This window comes from Arachis hypogaea, chromosome 16, assembly GCF_003086295.3.
Source record: "Arachis hypogaea cultivar Tifrunner chromosome 16, arahy.Tifrunner.gnm2.J5K5, whole genome shotgun sequence".
Taxonomy (NCBI): Eukaryota; Viridiplantae; Streptophyta; class Magnoliopsida; order Fabales; family Fabaceae; genus Arachis; species Arachis hypogaea.
The window spans coordinates 113,131,460-113,158,484 of NC_092051.1; the positions used below are offsets into that span (position 1 = coordinate 113,131,460).

Consider the following 27,025-nt stretch of genomic DNA (forward strand, 5'->3'; position numbering starts at 1 on the left):
GAGCTGGGGACACCAAAGCCATGCTTCCACGGGATAATTAGTACGTCCCTAACGAGAAATATCTCAGGCCATCAACAGCCGCTACTAGGCAGTTCACAGAACAAGATGCAGGCATTCCCCCTTCCACACCACAAGCACCTTCATTAAGTCAGCTGCTCCATCAAATACTGGAGAGGTTGGACCGGCAAGACCAGAAAGCGAGCTACGAGAGTGCCGCAACCAGCGCTAATTCAAATACCTCAAGGAGCTACTCACAGGCAACCACATACCTGACAAAGACCCAGATACTCCGGACTTCACTTCCTTTACCAGCACAGGGAGCCATGACGGTCCTGACTGTGGAGATACTGCTGCCAGCCCACCTTTGTTCCTGACAGATGGCACCGAGGACGGTGCAAAGCCTTAAGTGTGGGGAGGTCGGTCAGTACCTGACTTCCGGAGGTAATTTCACTTCCCTAACACCAATAAAATAGGATATTTAGTTAGCTTTTCTTTTGTAGAATAGGATAAATTGCATAGTAATAGGTTAGTTGCATGCATGTTATACTTGATTGAAAAGATAATAAGTTTCTTCTAAGATCCTATTTTTTTTTAGAATAAAAATTTCACTAATTTTAATCAAAATTTTTTGTTAAAATTGCTTGAAGTTGTATTTGGAACATAGTTTCAAAAAGCTAAAGAACACACAACCCGTAAGATTTGAGCTTAGTTACATGGTTACATTATTTAACCATAAAAATTTTATTCTTGTGTGTTTACTTCTCTATTATTGTAATCTATATTTTGTTTCATCCTATATGTCCAATGTTTAATATATTTATATGCTTGCATATGATTGAGGCCATTATTTGTTTAGCTCACTTATCCCAATTAAGCCTACCCCTTGAGTTACCTTTGTTAGCCACTTTGAGCCTTTAAATCCCATTTGTTCTGTATTTTACCACAGCACTAGCCTTAAGTGGAAAAAAAATTATATATCCCAATTGAATCTTTGGTTAGCTTAAGATAGAATTGTGTGTTAATTGAGTATGGGAAGATTGTGGAAACAAAAGATAATAAGGGAATGTGTCATGATAATATAATGGGAATTTGGGTACCTACTCATGTGAAACTATAAAAATTAAAAATCCATGTGCATTGATAAGCTATGTTTATTTTCATGTTCAAAAAAAATTTTAAATAAAGGGACAAAATTACCCCAATGCTAAGTTAAAATTCAAAGATCAATGCAGATAGGATAAAATTAAAATAAAGTTGATACATGAGTATGAAATGTGAAAGGGAAATTTTGGGTAGCTAGGTATGAAATTTAGAGTTATATAGAATATATATATATATATGTTAGGTGAAAGCTTAGGTTAATTAAAGATTCAATCTATAAGCTTACTTAGCCATATATGTACCCTTACCCTTACCTTAGCCCCATTACAACCTTGAAAAGACCTCATGATGTTTGCGTTGGTACATTAAATGTTGTTGATTGGTTAGGTGTAGAACAAATTTTAGAAAGCATGAGTAGAGAGGAGTAGAGTGAGTACCCTATACACCTGAGAGACTAGAGTGTACATACATCATCAGTGAGGGTTCAATGCTTAAATTCTATGTTCCCTACTTTCATGAGCTACCTTCTTGCATTTTTATCTGTTCTTACTGTATAAGAATTAATTTAGTAGAATTTGATTTGTGACTGTCTTGAAGAGCTTATTTACTTTTAACCAAGTGGACAAGAATCATATAGTTGAATTCACATGTATAGGTTGCATTGCATTGCATGAGTTTTACATGTTCCTACTCATTTATCTTATCTCCTTCGACTAAGCATGAGGACATGCTAATGTTTAAGTGTGGGGAGGTTGATAAACCATTATTTTATGGTTTATATTGTGTTTAATTGTGTGGTTTTATCAAATCTTTACCCACTTATTCACATGATTAGCATGTATTTACAACTCCTTCCCAAAATTACTCCATGGCTGAAAACTTGCTTCCTAGAGACCTTTAATTATGTATTTTAATTCTCCTTTATTCCATTCGATGTCGTGATCCCTGTGTTAAGTGTTTCAGGCTTTATAGGGCATGAATGACTTGGAAATTGGAGAGAAGGCTTGCAAAAATGGAAGGAACACAAGATATTAAGGGGATGACCAGCGAGAAGCGACGCGTACGCATGGCTCACACGACCGCGCGAAATGGAGAAATCGTACTAACGCGCTCGCGTGCCTGACGCGAACGCATGGATTGGAAACTGCACGAGTGACGCAAATGCGTGGACGACGCGCACGCGTGGAAAGGCAAAAATACTGGATGACGTGAACGCGTGGATGACGCGATCGCGTGACGTGCGCGATCTGCAAAATTTGCAGAATTCACTGGGGGAGATTTTGGGCCATGTTTCGACCCAGTTTTTGGCCCAGAAAAGCAGATTAGAGGCAGAGAACATGCAGAGACGAGGGGAGAGATTCATCCCGCATAATTTTTAGTTTTAGATCTGACTTTACTCCTCCTCTAGGTTTTCTCTCTACACATTCATAGTTCTTAAGATTTTGTTTTTATTGCTTTTTGGATTGGGATATTGAAAAGAGTTATTACCTCCACCAAGACTTCATCATTCTAGTTTATTTTCCTTACTTGTCACTTACTCTTTCATATCCTTAATTTGTTCAGAATTACTATTGGATTATTTTTAGAATTTAATAATGCAAGAACTATTTTTATTTTGAATTGGTCTTTTTTTTATTATTATTTATCATGTCTTCCTTTATTTCTCTTTCTTATTTTGTGAAGTTTACATTCATAATGAGTGAGTAGTTTTCTAACTTGATTGGGAGTTGATTGAAAGGAGAACCTTGAGTTGGAATTCTCAAGAGTAAAATTGTAATTGGGTTTATTGTTGGATGGCTCTCTAGTCGCTGACACTAATCCTTCCCAAGGGAGAGGATTAGAACTTGTGAATAGAAGTCGACTTCCAACTTGCTTGACTTTCCTCAACCTAGTAAAGGATAACTGAACAAAACAACCTTCAATTATCAATTAATCTTGGGAGAACTCCAACAAGGATAGAACTTCCGATTAATCTACTCCCGGTCAAGATATTTATTTAAATTACATAAATTCTCTGATTTAATTTCTTATTTATCAAACTCAAAACTATTTTGGAAAACATCTGATTAATAAAATAGCACATCTTTCTGCAACTCGTTGGGAGACGACCTGGGATTCATACTCCCAGTATTTTAATTCTGATTTTGTGATAACCCTTCTAAATTGATAAGTGGATTTTTGTTGGTTAAGAACTGTACTTGCAACGTACCTCTTATATTAATTTCTTAATCCATCAATTTTCGCCACGTCAGACAGCTCTAACCACCGCAGTAGATCTCATCCGAGATCGACCCAGAGTTTCAGGTAACTCTTGGAACACTAACAATCATCATGATTAACCTCATTCAACCCCAATCTCACTTTTCAACATCATTTTATCAACATTCACATCACAATTCATCAAAATAACCAAAACTCATCAATTTATCATACATCATCATACAACAATTCCAACAACCAATTTAGTTCAATCCTATCCTATGGGTCACTAGCCTAAGTATCCAGAAATATTATATATTACATAGAGGAAACCGAAACCATACCTTGGCCGATTTTCAATATGCCAAAAACCCAAAATTAAACTCCAACAAGATTCAATTCACCAAATCCTCAACCCAGATCAACAAGTCCAGCCACCAAGTCTACTTTCAAGCAATTTAAGTTACCAATATACCCCCACACAACACCAATTCAAGCTAGAAATTACACAAATTTCACAAATCAAACCTAGAGTTTCATATATACATAAAACCACAAGAGATCAAGTATTCTCACCTTACCAAATGTGGATTGGGTCAAAACCCGATAGGAATCAAGTGCTAGAGTGTACCTAAACACCCAAAATCACAAAATTTCACTCAATACAAAACCCTAAAAATTCGAAATTTTGGAAGGAAGAACTGAGAGGGATTTTGTGATTTCCTTTCCTGTTTCTTGGATGGGTTTTGTAGACCTCTCCGCGAGGATCGCATGGCCGCAAACGGTGCGGCGATCGGAGCTCCGTAGCTTAAGTTATGAGCTTGGGATGATGATGATGAATAGTGCTTCTTCTCCCTCTTTTCTTTCAGCTGGTGTGTGTTGTGTTTATGAGAGTGTGGTGTGCTGAATTGGCCTTTAATGAGAGTATATATATGTTGGGCTTGGGCCCGGTCCAACCCATTAGCATTTTTAGCCCGTTTGGCACAATTTTGGGCCAAACCTTTAAAATTAACGCCAAGTTTTTTACTTTAAATATTTTCCTAAGGTTTTATACTATTTTTAATTTTTCTCGCACAGTGCCAGACAGACTTAAACCGGTTCGACGGATTCGCGGTTTTACTCAATTTTTCGCAAAAAATACATTTTCTGACTCAGAAAAATCTACTGAGTCCAAAAATTATATTTAAATCCTCAAATTCTCATTCTAAATTTTCGGATCCTATTTTGGGAAATATTAATTATTTAATTAAACAGTTAATTAGTCTCAGTTCTTACATTCTCCCCACCAAATAAGAAATTTTGGCCTCAAAATTTAGTGATTACCTAAGAATAACTCGGGATAATCCTTCCGCATCTCAGACTCCAATTTCCAAGTATGCTCTTCTACTCCAGCCCCTTTTCCAAGCAACTTTAACCAATGAAACTTCCTTTGCTCACAGCTTCTTCACACTAGTGTCATGAATTCTCATTAGTGTTACTTGAAATGTCAAGTTCTCTCTCAACTCGACCGACTCAGGCTCTAACACATGAGCCGCATCCGACATGTACTTGCGGAGTTGTGACACGCGGAATACGTCATACAAGTTAGACAAGTGAGGTGGCAAACCTACTTGATATGCCACCGGCCCGAATCGCCTCAGAATCTCAAACGGTCCTATATACCTCGGATTCAACTTCTTTGTTTTGATTTCTCTTCCGATCCCAGTTGTCGGTGTAACCCTCAGGAATAAATGCTCTCCTACTTCAAATTCTAATGGTTTCCTTCTCTGATTCGCATAGCTTTTCTGTCGACTCTGTGCCGTTAGAATCCTCTCCCGAATCTTCTTAATCTTCTCAGTAGTCTCTGCTACTACATTAGGGCCTAAAACACTTACTTCACCAGTCTTATACGAACAAAGTGGAGATTGGTACTTCCGTTAATATAGGGCTTCATACGGAGCCATTCCAATGCTCGCATGAAAGCTATTGTTGTACGTAAACTCCACCAATGGCATGTAATGGTCCTAACTCCCGGGTTGATCCAAAACACATGCTCTCAGCATATCTTCCAATGTCTGAATAGTACTTTCTGATTGTCTATCCATTTGTGGATGATATGCGGTGCTAAGACATAGCTTCGTACCGAAAGCTTTCTGAAAATCTCCTCAAAACCTTGATGTGAATCGAGGATCACGGTCTGACACTATGCTCGATGGCACACCGTGCAACCTTACTATCTCCTTGATGTACAATCTCGCCAACTCCTCCATAGAATAGTTTACTCGAATAGGCAGAAAATGAGCGGATTTGGTTAAGCGATCCACGATCACTGAAATCGCATCAAATCTCGACCTAGTCCTTGGTAACTGGTCACAAAGTCCATCGCAATTCCTTTCCACTTCCACTGAGGAATCTTAAGTGGCTGTAACATTCCCAATGGTTTTTGATGCTCTATCTTCACCTTCTGGCACGTCAAACACTTGGATACAACTGTCGCTACATCACGTTTCATCCTAGGCCACCAGAACATCTTCTTTAAGTCATAGTAGATCTTCGTACTCCCTGGATGAATGAAAAACCCACTGTCAAAGTTGTCAAACTCGCGAGTCTAGGTAAACTCGTGGAGCTGACCTAGACTCGACTCATAAACTCGACTTGTAAACTCGTACGAGTTTACCTGTTATAAATTTTTTATAAAAAAATATATATATCATGTATAATACATATATTTACTCAAATATAGGCACTCAAACTTAACAATTTTAACATATAAAAACATAATAAATTAACATAATATTACAATTATAACAAGTACTCTAGATCACACATTCAAATCCTTCACAAATCACAAATATGCATCTAGTTCAACATAAAACACACAATCACACAATCAAAACTTCATATAACACAACCAAAAAACGAAAGAAAATAACAAAGCAACAATTAAATGTTCTAATAAAGTAAAAGACTAAAACTGAAATTCTCCAACATCTTCATCTTCCATGGCATCAACATCATCACCTTCACCATCTTCATCAGACATTTTGTATTTTTGTCCCTAAATCAACATTCAGATTCAGTTGCAAAGTTATCAAAGTTGATAAAATGAATAAATGATAAATAACAAATTCAGATTTCAGGATTCAATTGCCAAGTTATCCACTAGTCCACTATCAAAGTTGATAAATTCATAACCAACACAGCAACACTAACAAGTAACAACTACAAATTACAAGAAGCAGCTATTAAAAACAAACTAAACTAACCCTAACATTTCAGAGTTTCAGTATTTCAGTTTCAGATATTCAAATTCTTCAACAAAAAATAACTAATTAAATAACTAACAGTCTAAGTATCTAACACTAATTAAACTATTAAAGCATCAGTTTAATTTTTGATACATTATTAACTTATTAAAGCATGTTTAATTTTTTTCCATCAAATTTCAATAACTAATTTCATCATTCATCACACCAGATGACCAGAATTTAAACTAAAAAAATTAAACTATTAATATCATAAGTCAGAACCAAAATGGCAGAACCGATGGAAGCTCAGGCAGAACCGAAATTATTGATATTTACATTTGGGGAAAAATTACTTTGGAGAAGGAAGCTCAGGTAGAACCAAATAAGAAGAGAGGCAACTCAGGCAACCTTCAGCTCAGGCAGAACCACAGAAGTGCAGAACAGAGGGCGAGGAACGCAGACCAAAGGGGAGGAACGAGGGGAAGAACAGAAGTGACGTGAAGCGTCGAGGAACCTTCAGCATCGCCGTCAGCCTTCAGCTTCATCGACAAAGTGAGGACTGAGGAGTAGACATGAACGACGGTGGCAGCACTGCACCACGAGGAAGAAGATGGCGCGGGATCCGTCCAGCCTCCGGCGTGGTGGCGCAGACAATGGTGGATGGCGGCACGATGGGCTTGGAGAAGAGAGTGAGGGCTTGGAGTCTTGGAGAAGAGAGTGTTTCTTTGTTCTGTGTGTTAGCATGGTTTGGCCATTTAGGATTAGGGTTTCCTTACATGAACGAAGCCCTTTCCATTTTTCTTTTTTTTTTTTGCCCAAAACGACGCCATTTTTGTGAAAATGGGCTCCCAAATCAAACTCGCTGACTCGCCCTTAAACTCGTGAGTTTTACCGATTCTGTCTGAGTCTAGCCGAGTCTATCCGAGTCTACCCATAAACGAGTTTGTGTCCGAGTTAACTCAATTCTACAACCTAAACTCGTAAACTCGTATGAGTTTACAAGTTAACTCGCGAGTTTGACAACCATGCCTACTGTTGTGAGCTTCCGACAACAAGTCTTGCCTCTAACCCCCGACATTCGGTATACAAATTCTCCCCTTATATCTCCACAACCCTTCATCATCCTTAGTGAACTCTCCATGCCTCTTCTTGCCAACTGGTTGAAATAATTGCTGAAACTTTTGTTCATCTTGCTGAGCCATCTGTATCTCTGATTTAAACGTACTTGAAATGTGTAACTAGTTCAAACAAGCTCTTCCGGCAACTTCACCAATATCCAGCTTAAGATCCACAAACTTATCCACTAACTCCTCTTCCTTGATTCTCATCTAAGCTACTATTAAAGACTTCTGACTCAATGCGTCCGCCACCACATTCGCCTTTCCAGAGTGATAACTCAATTCAAAGTCATAATCCTTAAGCAACTCCATCCACCTCTTCTGACGCATATTAAGCTCTTTCTGATCAAAGAAGTACTTGAGACTCTTGTAATCAGAAAAGACGCTAAACCTCACGCTTGGTTTCTCCAAATCTTCAATGCAAACACAATCGCTGCTAATTCCAAATCATGAGTTGGGTAATTTACCTCATGCGGTCTCAGCTGACGCGATGCGTATGCCACCACATTCCGGTGTTGCATCAACACGCAACCTAAACCCTTCAGTGACACATCACAATACACTTCAAATGGTTTATGTGGTTCCGATAAAATCAAAACAGGCGCTGAAGTTAACTTTTGTTTCAAGGTCTAAAAACTTTCTTCACACTCTGACGTCCACACGAACGGCACCTCCTTCCTTGTCAACTTAGTCATCGGTAGTGCAATCCGGGAAAATCCTTCAATAAATCTCCGATAATACCCGACTAAGCCCAAGAAACTTCTGACTTCCGTCACCGTTGTCGGTCTTTCCCATTCCATCACCGCCTCTACTTTCGAAGGATCCACCGCTATTCCTCCCTTGCTCACCACGTGACCTAAGAACTTCACTTACTCCTTCCAGAACTCACATTTGGACAACTTAGCATACAATTTCCGCTCCTTTAGGATTCGCAACACAATTCTCAAGTGTTCCTTATGCTCCTTCTGTAATAACCCTATTTTTCGAGTACGCGAGATCTTTTCTAAAGGCACGGATTTTTCCGGAAGATCAGTAAAGGGAACACCTCTGTTATATCATCAAGCATCTCAATCCTCATTATCATTATGTCATCCTTAAGCTAGAACCTTTTCTGAGGCAAGCTCGATAACGCGGTCACGAAAAACCTAGTTTTTGAACCGTATTGGTTAGGAGTTTTGATTCGGTTTTTCGTAAATAGTCTCAGTTTGACGAACTGGACTCGATTCATGATAGAAGAGAGATAATAGTATAATATTAGTTTTATATTAGTATTAGAAGATGATTGAATGATATTATAAGGTTACCTGGTCTATTTTAGTTAAAAACAGGAAATCGGTTTAACTAGGTTTACGGTTTACTGGTGCAGCTTAGCACCAGCACTCTCTGATGACTTTAGCAACGCTAAGGCCTCATCATACATGTTTTATTATCATAATAAATATGTTACTAGTGTCATTTATTCTAGTAGCTCAGAAAATAATTTTTAGAGATTTTTTATAAGTGTTTCGATACACCTAGTTTTAGTAGTTATACACCTGAGATATTTTAATATTATTTTAACCCACCTCCAAGCCAACCAATCACAACTCACCCTACATCTCCAAGACCTCCAAGGCTATCTCATTTCATCATTTTGGCCGAAAATAACAAGAGAGAAAAGAGAGAAACTTTCATGAACACTTAATCTTCAAAGCTTGATTTCTTCTGAACTAAAACTCAAATCAAAACTCCGATTTCACCAAAATGATCCTCTCTTCTTCCTCTACATAACCATGTGACTTATCAAGGCTGGAAATAAGGTGAGATGACTGTCTCCCTCCCTCTTCAATTCGGTTTTCAAGGAAACATGCTTAAACAAGTGTTTTCTTGATGTTCTTCCTTAGATCTCTTGCTTAGCTTGACTTGTGGGCCAAAGATCTTTGATTTCCTGCACGTTTAAGGTGAGGATAACCTTCCTAAGATGCTTCTGAAGTTCGTTTAGTTGATGGTTTAGAGTTTTAAAGTTGTTCTTGATGTATTTTAGGAGGAAAAAGTGCTTTAAGAACACTTCAAAGAGTAACCGGATTTGGAGCAGCAAATCAAGGTAGGGTTTGACGAATTTAATCTTGATTGATTGTGTTTGAGTTGTGTGATTATGATATGGTTTGGCTGTACTTGAAATTGATAATTTATATGAGTGATTCTTGTTGAAATTTTGGTAAAAATTTGATGAAATTTGATGATATTCAACTTTAAAATTATGTTCTTTATGGCTGCTGAAAAAACGAAACCCTAGAGATTAAATTGGAGTTTAATTTGTGTTAAAATCATGTAGAAAAGATGGGTTTTAGTGGCTGGGAATTTATTTTTACTTTTGGTAAAAATCGGTTGCTAAAAAGATTGAAAAACGGGTAAAAACAGAGAAAGAATCTGAAGAATTTACGAAGAACACGAAGAACACTTTGAGTGTGATGAAGAACATTGAAGAACACCTTTTAGATCTTAAAAAGGGCAAGGTTGTAATTATTTTGGTGTTTGAGGGGTTATTTGGTAATTTCTGAAAGTTAGGGTGGTTAAAGTAGAAATATTAAAAGTTACCGGGATAAAAAGTGAATTTTAAAGGTTAAAAGGTAAAGGCAAGGTAATTTTCGAAAATTTAACAATAAAATAATAAATAATAATATTTAATTAAAAATAATATTTTAATAAAAATAATAAAATAATGTGGAAAAGACAGTTTTCTGTAAAAGCTTTAGAAAGACAACTTTAAGCGTAGAATCTCATAATTACCTTCATAAAACACTTAGAGAGTGGTAATAACATGTTAGTGAGGCAAAGATAAAGGAAAGATATAAAGTTAAAGAAAAGATAAAAACTAAAGAAAAGTCTGTAAAGTTTTAATAATAGAAAATCAGACAGAGATTAGTGAACAAACTAGGGCAACATAGTTAGTCCTTGAATTGCGACTAGGGTTAGGTATTATATGAAAAGTTAAACTGTTTCAGTATAGACTTAATGAACCTATACTTGGGACAGGCTAACTATTCATACCGAAATTTACATAAGCTTTAAATATATACGTTAAGTAGAGAAACCAGAGCAGAGTAAAGAGATACAGAGAAAAAAGTAATCAGAACAGAGTAATAAGACAAAGAGAGAAGAGTAATATAATAAAGAATTAAGCCTTGTGGCATGATATTCTATTGTATGTTTATCTGCTGTTTTTCCATTGGCCCTAGAGGTCTTGTAGGCCCAAGTTCACCTACAGTAAGTTGTTATTCCTGTAGGCCGAAGTTCACCTACAGTGAATATCAATTGTGTAGCTCAGGGTGTTGCTTCTGTAGGCCGAAGTTCACCTACAGAGAGTTGCCATTTCTGTAAGCCGAAGTTCACTTACAGGAGTGCTATTTCTGTAGGCCGAAGTTCACCTACAGAAAGTTGTTGTGTTGTGTCTATATTATTCTTGTAAGCCGAAGTTCACTTACAGGGGCACCATTTCTGTAAGCCGAAGTTCACTTACAGAAGTGTTATTTCTGTAGGCCGAAGTTCACCTACAGAAAGTTGTTGTGTTGTGTTTAGACTATTCCTGTAAGCCGAAGTTCACTTACGGGAGTGCTATTTCTGTAGGCCGAAGTTCACCTACAGAAAAAAAAGTCATATCTAGGACTAGTTCCTAGGTAATGTCGGGCTGCAGGATGTAAACCGACACGTGAGCTCATGACCTGGATAGGACAGACATGCATCATACTTGGTTGCGCATTTCCTCTGTTATGATTGTTGTTTGAATGTATGCTTTCTTTGTTTTCATTCTATTCTCTGTGTCTGTGTTTTGTTTTCTTGTATTCTTTTGTTTGTGTTTTGCTTTCTATTTTCTCTATTTATCTGTTTCTTCTATCTACTGCTTCTCGGTATTCTGCTATTTATCTGCTAAACAATACGGAATTAATGAACTTAACTAATAACCCCGACTCTACTAAGAACTCCCCAGTTCTTACCCCTTCTCTCTCCCTTCCCCCTTCAGATGGAAGCATGAGTTCCCTTCCGTAATTTGCTGACGATCGTACGCAAAAAAAGATTCCGCTCTAGGTAGTCTTCTGAGTCTAGAGTGAACTCCGTTTCTGTTTATATGTATATACTGTGAGACCAGCCAACGTCTACACCCCGTTCGTATGCGCACTTTAGCCTAAATCCTGTGTACAAGACTCTTGTTGTGTGGCTACTTCATGAGGTACCAGAGAGACGTCCTATGGCAATGTTTGATCGTGCAGAAGAGTAGCAGATGATGTTCTACCTTTTGCTGATGTTCCACCTGACTTGATTTTTGAAGACTTAGAACGTACTTTCCCTCGCTTTAGTAGTTTAGAGGGACTATGTGAGTATAGAGTCTAGGCTAGCCTGGGCGCCAGCTTAGGGACTTCTTGAACAGGTCAGGGCCTAGGATGTTGTATGTATATATATGTATATAGTTATTATCTAGCTATATCTAGGGGTGTTCTAATTAAAATTCTATACTTAAATAAAAGTTGGATCACTGAATATTGTTGACTGCTTGTGATGTATTTATGTGTGGTTGTTTATAACTGTTTTATCTGTTATCAGTTGTGAATTGATTATGAATGATTCCGTCTATTAATCCAAATGTTTTCAAAAAAAATATACCTCGCAAATTAACTACGCTTTTAACAACGAATCAGGCTCATATGATAAATAATAGATAATAATTAGGAAGACAAATTAGTAGCTCTCAGTTTCCGGTATGATCTAGACATATTGAAAATTGGGTCGTTACACCTTCACCGTCTTAGAGTAAACTAAGATATCGTCTATGAAAACCACCATGAATTTGTCCAAAAAGGGACAAAATACTCTGTTCATGTAATCCATGAACACAACAGGTGTATTCGTCAACCCAAAGGACATCACTGCAAACTCGTAGTGTCCATAGCGCATCCTAAACGTAGTTTTCGGAATGTCATCCTCTTTTACCCTTATCTGATGATAACCGGATCTTAAGTCAATCTTATAAAACACTCCAGCTCCTTATAGTTGATCTATCAAGTCATCTATCCTTGGCAGCGGGTACTTGTTCTTCACAGTCACTTTGTTCAACTGTCAGTAATCCACGCAAAGTCGCATTCCTCCATCCTTGTTCTTCTTCAATAAAACTGGTGCTCCCCACGGAGATACACTCGGTCAAATGAACCTCTTGTTTAGAAGCTCTTCTAACTGAGCCTTTAGTTAAGCCATCTCTATCGGAGCCATTCGATATGGCGCAATCAACACTGGTCTGGCTCCCGATACCAATTCAATCATAAATTCAATCTTCTTTTGAGGAGGGAACTCAAGAATATCTTCCGGAAATACTTCTGGAAAGTCTCTAACTACCGAAATTTGATCTAAGCTCTGGGCGTCACCCAAAGCATTAGTAGCCAACAAGATATAACCCTGACACTCTTCTCCACTACAGTGCACCATTATAGAGTTCAGGTAATAACCCTTAGCTACCACTGCTCCATTCTCTCCTTCTGGCATAAACTGAGTTGACCACTCAAACCAATCCAACAAAACTCGATTCTTTGACAACCAATCAAACCCCAAAATCATCTTCAACCCAAACATTGGTAAACAAATCAAATCATGCACAAAGTCTCTACCCTCAAGCTTGAAACCTACTTGCCTACAACCTGACCTAGTCATAACCATCTGATGCAGAGTATGTACATGTAATTCAAAGGCTAATTCTGACACTTTCAAGCCTAGCTCCTCAACTTTATCAAATGAAATAAACGAATGCAAAGCTCCAGTATCATATAATGCAACTAAGGTTTTATCACCAACTAAACAGTTACCTCTCATCAGATGATCCACCTTAGCAGCATCCTTGGCGTTCACAGCAAATACTCGCCCTTGGTGTTGACTCTGACCCGCATTCGGGTTCTTCCCACGAGTGCAATCTCTCGCAATATGACCAGGCAAACCATAGTTAACGCAACCACCTATACCAATCTTGCAAGAGTCATATGGATGAAAACGTCCACAACGATCACAAATTAAATCCGGAGAAACCTTACTCTGGTTTTCCCTCCTTTTGCCACGCTGGTACTGATCATAAGTATTCTTTCTAAAGCCTCATTGACCTTGAGGCGCACGTCCTCCTTTCTTAAAATTCTGACCTCTTGGCTGAAAGTACTTGCCACGTCCCCGACTAGTGTTTCCTCCATGAGTGTTCTTTGACGAGGCTACCGTCTTTGAATATTCCTCAACAACTCTCGGCTTGTTCACCAGATCGGAAAAAATACGAATTTCCATAGGAGCCACAGTAGTCATGATGTTATCCTTCAAGTCCCTTTGATACTTGATACACTTCCAGCTTTCGTAGGTCTTCGGAGCACCCTGACACACCCTAGAGAACCTACAGAGCTCCTCAAATCGGTTAGTATATTCTGCCACAAACAAGGAACCTTGCTTAAGCTGCATAAGTTCCATCTTCTTTGCTTCCTTTGCAGATTCAGAAAAGTACTTCTTATAAAAAGCCGTCTGGAATGCATCCCAAGGAATGTCGGTATTTTGAAGCTGTAGCAAGCGGCATTCTCCTTGCCACCAGTGCTGAACCTCTCCCAAAAGCTGATACGCAGCAAACTCCACATACTGGTTGTTCAGAACATGCTGTGCTTGTAACGCACGATCCATGGCCTGAAACCAATTATCCGCTTCTGTAGGGTTGGTTGATCCTCTAAAACTTGGCGGATGAACCTTGAGAAAAGTAGCCAAGGTCATCGGAGCACCTCCCATGTTATCACCATTTCCTTTCGCATTATCATTTCCGTTTCCATCTCTGTTTCCATTCCTAGCTAGTTGGCCTAACCTCTACACAGCTTACAGAGTCACAGCAGCATTTTCCTCTATGGTATTCGCAAGATTCGCCATTGCCACTATGAACTCGGCATGGTTATCGGCCGGTTGCTCATTCCTACTCTCTGCTCGTGAATGCGTATGACCTTGTCCACGAGTGGCCATTAGGGTTGATGTCTACACCAAATAATCGATATCAAGGTGATCAGTCTCAATATCAAAATCCTAGTGCTTCAATTATCCCAAAAGGAACTCACAAATATGCATGTTATGCATGTATCAAATAGATAACCTAAATAGCATGAAAGAAAAAGATACAGAGTATGCATTAAAGCACAATCGGTCTATCCCTCAGGCTCACGAGGACGAACCGCTCTGATACCACTAAATGTAACACCCTAATTACCCTATGCCTTACCTCACGTCGTAAAGCAAAGGTTAATCAAAGGTTACAACAAGTCAAAAGATTATACATATAATATATATAGAAGGAGTAATATATTCTAGAAGTCCGATGAAGGATACAGCTCAAAAACAGGATTTGAAAAGCGCAAAACGTACACACGAAGCTACAAACTTAACTCAAAAGAAATAGATATAATATAACAAAATATCAGAGTATAATGGTATAAAGATCTAGCCACGGCTCGTGGAGTTTAAGCCGGCTAACTATATATAGGCAATACAGATTCTGAAAGTTAAAAACAGCTTATACAAGTTTTCTCTCAAAGTAAGCCTCTAGGCAAAAGTACATACAAAAGATGAGAGATATGAACAAAATAAGCAAAAAGACTCCAAAATATATCCAGGATCCTCCGCTCTGTCCCCATCGAAGCAACTCACTGAGGTGGGTTACGACCTGCATCTGAAAAATAACAACAGAATATGGTATGAGAACCGAAGGTTCTCAGTATGGTAACAGTGCTCAGTGATATAAGATATAAGACTCCAGGACGCCAAAGGCAATCTTAAAACTTCATATCCATCACAAGATTCATCTTAAATAATCACTAAAATAGTACAACATAACTTAAGACCTTAACATGTTAAAAAGGGGTAATCTAGCTTAGATGATTTTCTAATCTAACAGTCCTCCGCTGTCCCACAGCCTTCACCAACCTATCCTCCATGCAATCCCATCGCCACCGCCTTTTGAACCTCCTCAATCCCAATAGAAAACAAAATTAACTACAATGCAAGTAAAACGCAAGTATAGGCATATATATCAAGTAATTCAAATAGGCAAGTAAGCATGTTATACAATTAGGCAAGCAATTTCAAGTCGACAAGGCATACAAACAGATAGAAGATGCACATGATGAATGCCTGTCCTACTGACTGTGATATGACATTGTCGGTTCAACTGCCAACCCAACACTTTTCCATGGAGATGTTGCCCTTCGTAATCATAATGGGATCCCCCGAGATATGATGCTCGGAGCACCGTCCAGGATTTTGTGCTTGCACACTCTAGTGATCCGAAAAGATGCGAGCAGGATACTCTTGCCACGGACCTCACATCTCAATGCAAGCAGGACGAACCACCGCCCTTACATCGCCGCCGCTACCTCGACAGGCAGGATCCAACCGCCATCCCTGCCGGGCTTATAGCATCTCAACAATCTCAATTTAAAAGTGTCATATCAATGGTTTTGAAAATTTTATTATTTCATTATATCAATAATTCATCATTTCCAACTCCGAGTCCTCGACTCATCTCAACCACTGTCAATTCACAATTTCCTTTCCAAACTCATTAGTTCATCAGTTCTCAATTCATGTATATTTCTCTCTTCTCACTCTACCAAACCCATCCTCAGTACACCAAAAGCTTAAGCCTCTGTTCTCTAACTTTTCAAGGTATAACCAAATTAAATCTCCTAGGATCTTTTTCCATGTTTTAATACCCGAAAATAAGCCCAAGAGTATTAAATAGGTGTCACAGGAGGTTACAAGCTTGTTGGGAAGGTGAAACAGTTAAAAACACAAATTTAGTTGAAAAACAGGGCATGTGCGTACGCACAGGAGTGTGCGTGCGCACGCCCAGGAGGATTTTCAAAATTTGTGCGTACGCACAAGTGTAAAATTTTCTAATTCTGCTCGTTCGCACAAGGCGTGCGAACGCCCTCAACAGAATGTACTTTCCAACTTGTGCGTGCGCACAGGGCTGTGCGAGCGCACAGCTTGCCAAACTTCGTTGGTTGTATGTGCGCACAGGGCATGCTAGCGCTCCCATTAGTAAGCCTTCCCCTGTGCGTGTGTACGCAAAAATATGTCCGTGCGCACACAAGATCACAAATCCTACAGCATTCACAGAATTCAAATTTTGACACCAAACTTTGAATGATCATAACTTCCTCTACAAAAATCCATTTCTTACAAACTTTATATCCATTTGAAGGTTTTCCAATAAACTTTAATTTAAAGTAAATTTCAACAAATTTTGAAAACTGAGGCTCAAGTTATAATTCGTCAAAGTTTACTAAAAATTCATTTTTTTACCAAAACGCACAAATTTCTCAATTCTTTGAAATATATAGCCAAAACCAAATCAAACCATTCCAAACTCCAAGTTACATCAAAATCTACCCTTTTTATGTCATAATTCACCCTTCACACCAATTTTTACACTCACTTTATAATATCATCAACCTGAAATATCAAATATCTCACACTAAAACTATTTTTCAATCCACACAATTATCCATCATCATCATATCACTAACAATCATCATGATTAACCTCATTCAACCCCAATCTCACTTTTCAACATCATTTTATCAACATTCACATCACAATTCATCAAAATAACCAAAACTAATCAATTCATCATACATCATCATACAATAATTTCAACAACCAATTTGGTTCAATCCTATCATATGGGTCACTAGCCTAAGTGTCCAAAAATATTATATATTACATAGAGAAAATCGAAACCATACCTTGGCCGATTTCTAATATGCCAAAAACCCGAAATTGAACTCCAACAAGCTTCAATTCACCAAATCCTCAACCAAGATCAACAAGTCCATCCATCAAGTCCACTTTCAAGCAATTTAAGTCACCAATATACCCCCACACAACACCAATTCAAGCTAGAAATTACACAAATTTCACAAATCAAACCTAGAGTTTCATATATACACAAAACCACAAGAGATCAAGTATTCCCACCTTACCAAATGTGGATTGGGTCAAAACCCAATATGAATCAAGTGCTAGAGTGTACCTAAACACCAAAAATCACAAAATTTCACTCAATACAAAACCCTAAAAATTCGAAATTTTGGAAGAAAGAACTAAGAGGAATTTCGTAGTTTTCTTACTAGTTTCTTGGATGGGTTTTGTAGAGCTCTCTGCGAGGATCACGTGGCCGCAAACGGTGCGGCAATCGGAGCTCCGTAGCTCAAGTTATGAGCTTTGGAAGATGATGATGATGAATAGTACTTCTTCTCCCTCTTTTCTTTCAGCTGGTGTGTGTTGTGTTTATGAGAGTGTGGTGTGCTGATTTGGCCTATAATGAGAGTATATATATATATATATATGTTGAGCGTGGGCCCAATTTGGGTCCGGTCTAAATCGTTAGCGTTTTTAGCCAGTTTCTACTTTAAATATTTTCCTAAGGTTTTCTACTGTTTTTAATCTTTCTCGCACATTGCCCGACAGACTTAAACTGATTCGACTGGTTCGGCTAACGATTCGCGGTTTTACATGATTTTTAAAAGAAAATACATTTTCTGACTCAGAAAAATCTACTGAGTCCAAAAATCATATTTAAATCCTCAAATTCTCATTCAAATTTTTTAGATCCTATTTTGGGTAATATTAATTATTTAATTAAACGATTAATTAGTCTCTATTCTTACACCTTTCCTTGGCTTCATATTTTTTTCCCGGTTTAGCCTCGGGCCATTTCGAGTCGGGCCAACATGTTCCAAATTCCTTCGAGCCTAGGCCGAGTCTTCGGGTCGGACTGGGCCTTGTACACCCCTAGTTCCAACATTAATTACTTCCTATGATTCATCACCCTTGGCTAATATATGGTGGAGGTTCAGCCAGCAAGAAGAGGAGAGAGAGTGTGGTTTAATTGTGATTATGTGGCTTAATCTAGAGAGTGGTTTGGTTAAGAAAAAATTAGTTCGGTTAGGTTTTAATTAAGCTAGGTATTTCGGTGCTTTATTTTTCTTCTAGATAATCTTTGTAGTTAAGGCTGGCAATACATACCCTACCCGCGAGTACCCTACCCGGCCCAACCCGTTCGGGTAGGGTAGACTACCCGACCCGCTGCGGGTAGGGTAGAGTGTGGTCCGGGTAAGCCTGCGGGTAGGGTAGGGTAGGGTAAGGTAGGGTAGGGTACAGGTTTAAGGTGTACCCTACCCTACCCTACCCGCACCCCCATATATAACATGTTTTTAAAAATTTATATGCATAGTGAAGGAGGTGAGACTTGAACCCTTAACCTCCTTCATGTGTAGGAAGCAAGTAACCACTAAGCTAGCTACTTACTTTGATAGTATAGTGCGTTTGTATATTTATGAAGTTACATAAAATAAAAATTAAACAAAATAAAAAATCATATATAATTTAAGATTCAAAAATCACTCATTACTCATTAGAAACCCTAAGACTAAGTGGGAGGCTGGTAGTCTGGTCTCTGGTAGCGCCGTTTTCTTCCCAAGTTTTTTCCCAAGCCATAAGCCTCGGACCTCAGTGCTCCATTGTCCCAACTCTCCTTCCTCGTTTCTCGTTCCTCCATTGCCGCCACTCTTCTTCCTCCTCTGTGCTCTCCTCGCAATGCCGCTGATTCATGACCTTCTCTCCTCTCTACGCTGCTGCTCTGTTCTTCTTGGTATGTACTTTTTGTTTGAATCTGTGAAAATTGGGGCTTTACTGGTGGTGAATCATAAGTCTTTCATGCTAGAGTTTGGTTAGATGATGTGATTGGTAGCTGTAGGGGAGTAGCTATATTATTTCGTTTTATTCAATGCTTGTTGTGCGCCTATACCCAACCAACTCAGGTTTGTTTTCTTGGAATGTAAATGCATGAATTGATCAAATTTGTTGCTTCAGATTTACTTGGCAAAAATTGATGGAAAATTAGTTTAATCACATACGATTTTTCAATATGAAGTTAGGTCATAAAAGAAATTTTCAATTTTTATAATAGGCTCTGGTTATTAGATATGAATGAACATAATTTTAGTTTATGTAGTAGTGAAAAATGAAAAAAATGATATTTGATTAATTAGAATTTCATGTTCATCATCAGCTTGTTCCTAGTACCTTGCACTTGTGGCAATTTACAATAGTTACTGGAAGTGATGCTTTTGTTATTGTGTGCAAGCAAAGCATATATAATACATGAACGAAAATAACAAGAAGTAAACATTTAATTTGAATGTGATGTTATTCTTAAGGGTGAGGAATAAGATACAGCGGTGTAAGTTTAAGCTTATGCAAAACATATATAGTCCTTTATATGATGTTGTGTCTTTATTTATTTGATTTGCAACGTGTTGTTAAGCTTATGCAAAACATATATTGTTCTTTTTTTTAAGGACAGAAACTTGTATAAATTTTATGTATAAAAATTGGATTCCTAAGTTTTTTATGTATAAATGATTTTTCTGAATTGTATAAAAATTGTATTCCTAAGTTTTTTATGTATAACTTTTATGTATAAAAATTGTTCTTTTTTCAGCATGCCTGAATTTTTAATATTTAATTATTTATTTTACTATTGTGTAGGCAATAATGGATAGTACCAACATGGATGTAGTGGCTCAAGAACAACAAGAAGAAACTCCTGTTGAAGAAACTGCTAATTTTGTTCCAGACGAGTCTGCCTCGGGTGAAAATAGCAACAAATCTTTATTGAAAAGTGTTTATTGGCAATACTTTAGTAGATATAAAGAGGGGGAAGAATAGAAGGCAAAGTGCAACCATTGTAAGTCTATTCTTGGTGCGAATCTAAGGAATGAGACTACAAATTTAAAGAAACATGTGCTTCATTATTGTAAGAGAATAAAATTATCAAATTCAAGACAATCAACAATTGCCGAATCTCTTTAAAGACATGGAAAGAATAGTTCAGATGCTTTTATATTTGATGCATCTCACACAAGAAAATTGATTGCCAAGTCCATTTGTATGCATGAGTATCCTTTGTCATATGTGGATCATGTTGCAACAAGAGAAGTATTTGCTTCAATGCAACCAACGTTTAAGATGCCAAGCTGAAACACAATCAAGAAGAATATCTTGGAAATGTACGAAGTGGAGAAGCTTAACATAAACAAGATGATGGATGCAAATGATAGTCGAGTGGCTATTACAACTGACATGTGGACTTCCAACCAGGAAAAAGGATACATGGTTGTCACAGCACACTACATTGATAGTTCATGGAATTTACAAATGCGAGTATTGAGGTAATACCTTAAACTTTGCTTCTAGTATAAGATATGCTTTCTAATGCTTGATGTATTTGTGATATTCTTTTATCTGATATATTTATAATAATTTTCAGCTTTACTTATGTTCCTGCTCCTCATTCAAGTGAAGTTCTCTCTAATGCATTAATGAAAGTTTTGTTGGAGTGGAACTTAGATAGAAAATTATCAACTATTACATTGGATAATTGTTCTACAAATGATGCTATGATTGATGTGTTGTTGGGACGTCTAGACTCAAATTATTTATTGTTAGGGGGTAAGTTATTGCATATGCGTTGCTGTGCTCATATTTTAAACCTAATTGTGAAGGATGGTTTTAATTTAGTTAAAGAAAGTGTAGAGAAAATTCGTAATAGTGTGGTGTATTAGACTTCAACTGGTGAAAGACATGAAACCTTTGTGAGTTGGTGTAGTAAGTCAGGTGTTCTCTTTACCAAAAAACTATCTCTTGATTGTATGACTAGATGGAATTCCACTTATGTGATGTTAGAAACTGCATGGCTGTACAGAGATGTCTTTGCTCGACTAAAACAAAAAGACTCCAATTATAAAAGTGTGCCAAGTAATGAGGAATGGAAACTTGTGAAAGAAATTTGTGGTAAATTAAAACTTTTTTATGATGTGACTCAGTTGTTTTCTGGAACTCAAGTTCCAACGGCCAATATTTACTTTAATAAAGTATGTGAGATACATGTTAGATTGGAAAAATGGGCTGTTTCTCCTAACCTAGTTATTAGTAGCATGGCATGTATGATGAAGAGAAAGTTTGATAAGTATTGGGAAGAAATTCATGGCATTATGGGTGTTGCTGCAATTCTTGATCCTAGGTATAAGCTTGATGGGCTTGAATATAAGTTTTCTAGGATATGTGAAGATCCTAATGAATGCACAAGGAAAGTTGAGAGAATCAAACAGGCATGTTATGAGTTACTTCATGAATATCAAAAGAATACATCTAATTCAAGCAATATGTCAATGGAATCTACACAAGAGCTTAGGGTTAATACAGATGATGATGATGATGTTGGTTATCAATTGTATATTAGACAAAAGAAGAAGAAAAAATGTTCATTTGTGAAGACAGAATTTGATCACTATGTAGAGGAAGATGTTCATCCTTTAACTCCTGATTTTGATATATTAGCTTGGTGGAAGGTAAATGGAGTTAGGTTTCCAACTCTTCAGAAAATTGCAAGAGACATATTTGCCATTCCTGTGTCTACTGTTGCTTCTGAGTCTTCTTTTAGCACAAGTGGCCGTATAATTGCTACTCATCGTGGTAGTCTTCATGAAGATACGGTAGAAGCTCTTATGTGCAATCAAAATTGGTTGTGGGCAGAATATTATAAAAGAGGTTATTTATGTTTTCAAGTTTTTTAATTTGTTTAGATTTTATAATTGTGTTAAAATTATATATAATAAAATTGTTATATTTGATTTTTAGGTGGAAAACCTGATTATCAAACTGCTAATGAAGATGATGATGCATTTTATGAACTGACGGAAGAATAATGTTGCAAGAACTTGGAATTAAAAGAAATGTTTGAAGACATTTATCTTTGTTTATGTTATTTTAATTTTATTAAGAACTTGATAATTATGCTATTTGTAATTTTATATTGAATTTGTTTAGGACTTTATTGTTTTTAATTTTAAGTTAAACTTAGTTTTTTATTTTATTAATATAACAATATGTATGTTTGTAATTTTATGTTGAATTTCTTTAAGATTTTATTGTCTTTTATTTTAATTTGAATTTAGTTGTTTATTTTTTATTTATTAATATGTATGAAATTTAGAATGATTGAGTTTTATATTTATTTTTAAAAAAATTCATATTTCTGCGGGTAGGGTAGGGTAGGGTAGGTTTTGTAATTTAGGGTGCGGGTAGGGTTCGGGTTGAGAGATTCTCAACTCGCGAGTAGGGTAGGGTAGAGTTTTATTGAGATTTTCTACCCGCGGTAGGGTTAGGGTAGGGTCCAAACCCTACCCTACCCTACCCATTGCCAGCCCTATTTGTAGTGGCTTCATGAATTTATATTAAAGATAGTGGTAGCACAAATTGCGAATCACACTTTTCACAACTCGTACCACTGACCAGCAAGTGCACTGGGTCGTCCAAGTAATATCTTACGTGAGTAAGGGTCGAATCCCACAGAGATTGTTGGTTTGAAGCAATCTATGGTTATCTTGTAAATCTTAGTTAGGAAGTCAATTATGTTTATCAGTTGAATTATGAATAACCAGTAGAGCATAAATTAAAAGTTACTTGTTGTGTAGTAATGGAGAATATGTTGGAGTTTTGGAGATGCTTTGTCTTCTGAATCTCTGCTTTCCTCTGTCTTCTGATTCATGCACGCACGTCCTCCTATGGCAAGTTGTGTGTTGGTGGATCACCGTTGTCAATGGCTACCTTCCATCCTTCCAGTGAAAACTACGCTCACGCGCTCTGTCACAGCACGGCTAATCACCGGTTGGTTCTCGATCCGGTTGGAATAGGATTTACTATCCTTTTGCATCTGTCACTAACGCCCAGCCTTCAGGAGTTTGAAGCTCGTCACAGTCATTCAATCCTTGAATTCTACTCGGAATACCACAGACAAGGTTTAGACTTTCCGGATTCTCATGAATGCTGCCATCAGTTCTAGCTTATACCACGGAGATTCTGATTAAAGAATCTAAGAGATACTCATTCAATCGGATATAGAACGGAGGTGGTTGTCAGGCACACGTTCATGGTTTGAGGAAGGTGATGAAAGTCACAGATCATCACCTTCATCACAGTTAAGCGCGAATGAACATCTTAGATAGGAACAAGCGTGTTTGAATGGAAAACAGGAATACTTCCATTAATTCATCGAGACACAGCAGAGCTCCTCACCCCCAACAATGGGGTTTAGAGACTCATGCCGTCAGAGAATACAAAGTTTAGATCTGAAATGTCATGAGATACAAAATAAGTCTCTAAAAGTTGTTTAAATACTAAACTAGTAGCCTAGGGTTACAAAATATGAGTGGACTATGATGGATGATGCAGAGATCCACTTCTGGGGCCCACTTGGTGTGCTGGGGCTGAGACTTTAAGCAATCCACGTGCAGAGGCCATTTGTGGAGTTGAACGCCAGTTTTTATGCCAGTTTGGGCGTTCAACTTCAGTTTTTGATCCTTTTCTTGCGTTGAACGCCAGAATTGGGCAGAGAACTGGCGTTGAACACCAGTTTACGTCGTTTATCCTTGTGCAAAGTATGGACTATTATATATTGCTGGAAAGCCCTGGATGTCTACTTTCCAACGCAATTGGAAGCACGCCATTTCGAGTTCTGTAGCTCCAGAAAATCCACTTTGAGTGCAGGGAGGTCAGAATCCAACAGCATCAGCAGTCCTTTTTCAGCCTGAATCAGATTTTTGCTCAGCTCCTTCAATTTCAGTCAGAAAAATACCTGAAATTACAGAAAAACATACAACTCACAGTAAAGTCCAGAAATATGAATTTTTCCTAAAAACTACTAGAAATAGACTAAAAACTAACTAAAACATACTCTAAACTATATGAAATTATCCCCAAAAAGCGTATAAAATATCCGCTCATCAGATAGCTTCCTTGAAGCTTTGGCCAAATTCCCAAAGAGAGGAAAGAAAATGGTTTAGTAATTAAACCGTAAGATTATCGTTTTCAAACTGCATCGGTTTAAACAACCGGCCACTGAGAAATCAACAGCAGAGAGAATCTCGATTCTGAATCAAATTTAGAATCTACTAAGCTAAAGTTGTTAAGAATAGCTAGTAGCAAAGATTCCATAGATGAATTTAACTCGACAGTCAAATTCATCATTATCGGTACAGTTTTTGGCTTAGGACACGCTTTTATCTCTCACGGAATATCTATTCTTTTAACTTATCAAGCCTAAACCTTCCTTATTATTTTCTGATAAGGTGATTCTCAGATATTTATCGAATTTCACATCACAGAATTTTTGAGAATAATTCTGTGGAGAATCGGGGTGTTATATCCCACCCACCTTACAAAAAGTTTCATCCTCGAAACTTCGAGTATATCTTAACGGTTATAAAAATCACAAAAGATCCTATCTTAACTATACCAACAACTATCTTATGCAAGGAAAGGTTTGATCTAAAGGTTAAGCGAAGTCGATGAAACCTCTCCACATTCGTGCCTCGTGTCACCACACTTCCATAGCGCATCACTCACATCGGTCCGTCTTGGACTCATCGTTACCATTCTCGTACTATTCCTATCCTAAGGTCTAATAGTCAACCGTACTTCTAAGTACAACAGCTGCATGCCACACAAATGTGGTCATCGGCATTTAAAAGTTTTATGATGGCGGTTTATCTGATAATCGCAGGTGTTGCGAGATATCCTATATCGATAAATTCGTCTACTCAAGTCATTGAGGTCTTATCCATTCCCGATAATCAACATCAAGATAATCAGCCTTAACATATCAGGTCAAGTATGAATAATTCCTGAACAAGCGCTCGCAGACGATCATGTTAAATGTATCAATGAAGATACCCTAACAGCATGAGAAAACAAAAAGCAAAGTATGCAACGAAACATAGTCAGTCCATTCCCATGCACTATTAGGAACGAACTGCTCTGATACCAAGTTGTAATAATCCGATTCCTGGCATGCCTAGATCATTGCCAATCATCAGGTGTTACTTTTCAGTAGCCCTATAAGACTCTAGACTCAATGATATTTACTATATATGAGCCTTTCGTACTAGCGGAACCGCGTATGTTAGCTTATTTTTATCATATGTCTTTCTTAACAAACCTATTAGCAAAACCATAAACATCTTTAGAGATATACAATATAAAATAAACACCAAACAAAAAGCAAAATTAAAATAGCAACAAGATTACAGAAAAGCTTTCATACATATATACGTCTTAAGTTAGTTCATACAAACTTGACACGCTTATATATATATATATATATATATATATATATATATATACACAACTGATAACTTTCTAAAATACCTGGTTCATATAGAAAATCCCTAAACTGGTACCCGTACTAACAAAGAAAAGAAAATATCAAGTTCTACCTCTCAAAAAAATGCTACAAAAGTAAGAGAAAGCAAAGTCTAAGAAATAAAGATCATCTATCCTACATTCTTCTCACCATCGGGGCACAAGTCTACAGGCATTGTCTCAGGACTAGTCTCGAGCATCTCCTGTAGGGTCCGAAAACACATGCTCTTCTGGTACCCTTCTGAATATAACTCCAGTGGCGGAACTGCTCTGATACCAAGTTGTAATAATCCGATTCCTGGCATGCCTAGATCATTGCCAATCATCAGGTGTTACTTTTCAGTAGCCCTATAAGACTCTAGACTCAATGATATTTACTATATATGAGCCTTTCGTACTAGCGGAACCGCGTATGTTAGCTTATTTTTATCATATGTCTTTCTTAACAAACCTATTAGCAAAACCATAAACATCTTTAGAGATATACAATATAAAATAAACACCAAACAAAAAGCAAAATTAAAATAGCAACAAGATTACAGAAAAGCTTTCATACATATATACGTCTTAAGTTAGTTCATACAAACTTGACACGCTTATATATATATATATATATATATATATATATATATATATATATATATATATATATATATATATATATATACACAACTGATAACTTTCTAAAATACCTGGTTCATATAGAAAATCCCTAAACTGGTACCCGTACTAACAAAGAAAAGAAAATATCAAGTTCTACCTCTCAAAAAAATGCTACAAAAGTAAGAGAAAGCAAAGTCTAAGAAATAAAGATCATCTATCCTACATTCTTCTCACCATCGGGGCACAAGTCTACAGGCATTGTCTCAGGACTAGTCTCGAGCATCTCCTGTAGGGTCCGAAAACACATGCTCTTCTGGTACCCTTCTGAATATAACTCCAGTGGCGGTAATCAAGTCGGAATCATCCATCTGGGAGGAAAAGGAAAAAGAAGGGGTAAGAACCTATATGGTTCCCAGTAAGATGACATCGTGAAAACACATCTCTCTCATGCAACCTAGAGTTCTGGCTCTATTGTAATAACTC

General features: G+C 37.4%; 2 protein-coding genes across 2 annotated transcripts; both read right to left on the reverse strand.

Annotated features, from left to right (window-relative positions):
* Positions 1-4,733: 4,733 nt before the first annotated feature.
* LOC140180183 (uncharacterized) lies at positions 4,734-7,729 on the reverse strand. The gene is made up of 5 exons (XM_072220609.1): positions 7,597-7,729; positions 6,954-7,257; positions 6,754-6,772; positions 6,269-6,337; positions 4,734-5,183 (listed from the first exon to the last, which is right to left on the reverse strand). Exons 1-5 carry the CDS (start codon positions 7,727-7,729, stop codon positions 4,734-4,736), a joined length of 975 nt encoding a protein of 324 aa, XP_072076710.1.
* Positions 7,730-12,862: 5,133 nt separating this feature from the next.
* Positions 12,863-14,641, reverse strand: LOC140180184 (uncharacterized). The gene is made up of 4 exons (XM_072220610.1): positions 14,505-14,641; positions 13,868-14,459; positions 13,346-13,726; positions 12,863-13,228 (listed from the first exon to the last, which is right to left on the reverse strand). The coding sequence occupies exons 1-4, from the start codon at positions 14,639-14,641 to the stop codon at positions 12,863-12,865; spliced, it is 1,476 nt and encodes a 491-aa protein (XP_072076711.1).
* Positions 14,642-27,025: the final 12,384 nt, after the last annotated feature.

What these genes read in the sequence shown, in the direction of transcription:
- LOC140180183 (XM_072220609.1), bottom strand. Translation starts at nt 7,729, where the DNA reads ATGGCTCAGCAAGATGAACAAAAGTTTCAGCAATTATTTCAACCAGTT. An exon ending in TTGTATACCGAATGTCGGGG is followed by an intron (nt 7,258 to 7,596) that starts GTTAGAGGCAAG and finishes GCTAACACACAG; the next exon opens with AACAAAGAAACACTCTCTTC. An exon ending in ATGCCATGGAAGATGAAGAT is followed by an intron (nt 5,184 to 6,268) that starts GTTGGAGAATTT and finishes TGTTCGTATAAG; the next exon opens with ACTGGTGAAGTAAGTGTTTT.
- LOC140180184 (XM_072220610.1), bottom strand. Translation starts at nt 14,641, where the DNA reads ATGGCCACTCGTGGACAAGGTCATACGCATTCACGAGCAGAGAGTAGG. An exon ending in GAAAATGCTGCTGTGACTCT is followed by an intron (nt 14,460 to 14,504) that starts GTAAGCTGTGTA and finishes GAATGGAAACAG; the next exon opens with AGATGGAAACGGAAATGATA. An exon ending in AATTAGCCTTTGAATTACAT is followed by an intron (nt 13,229 to 13,345) that starts GTACATACTCTG and finishes TTTGGGTTGAAG; the next exon opens with ATGATTTTGGGGTTTGATTG.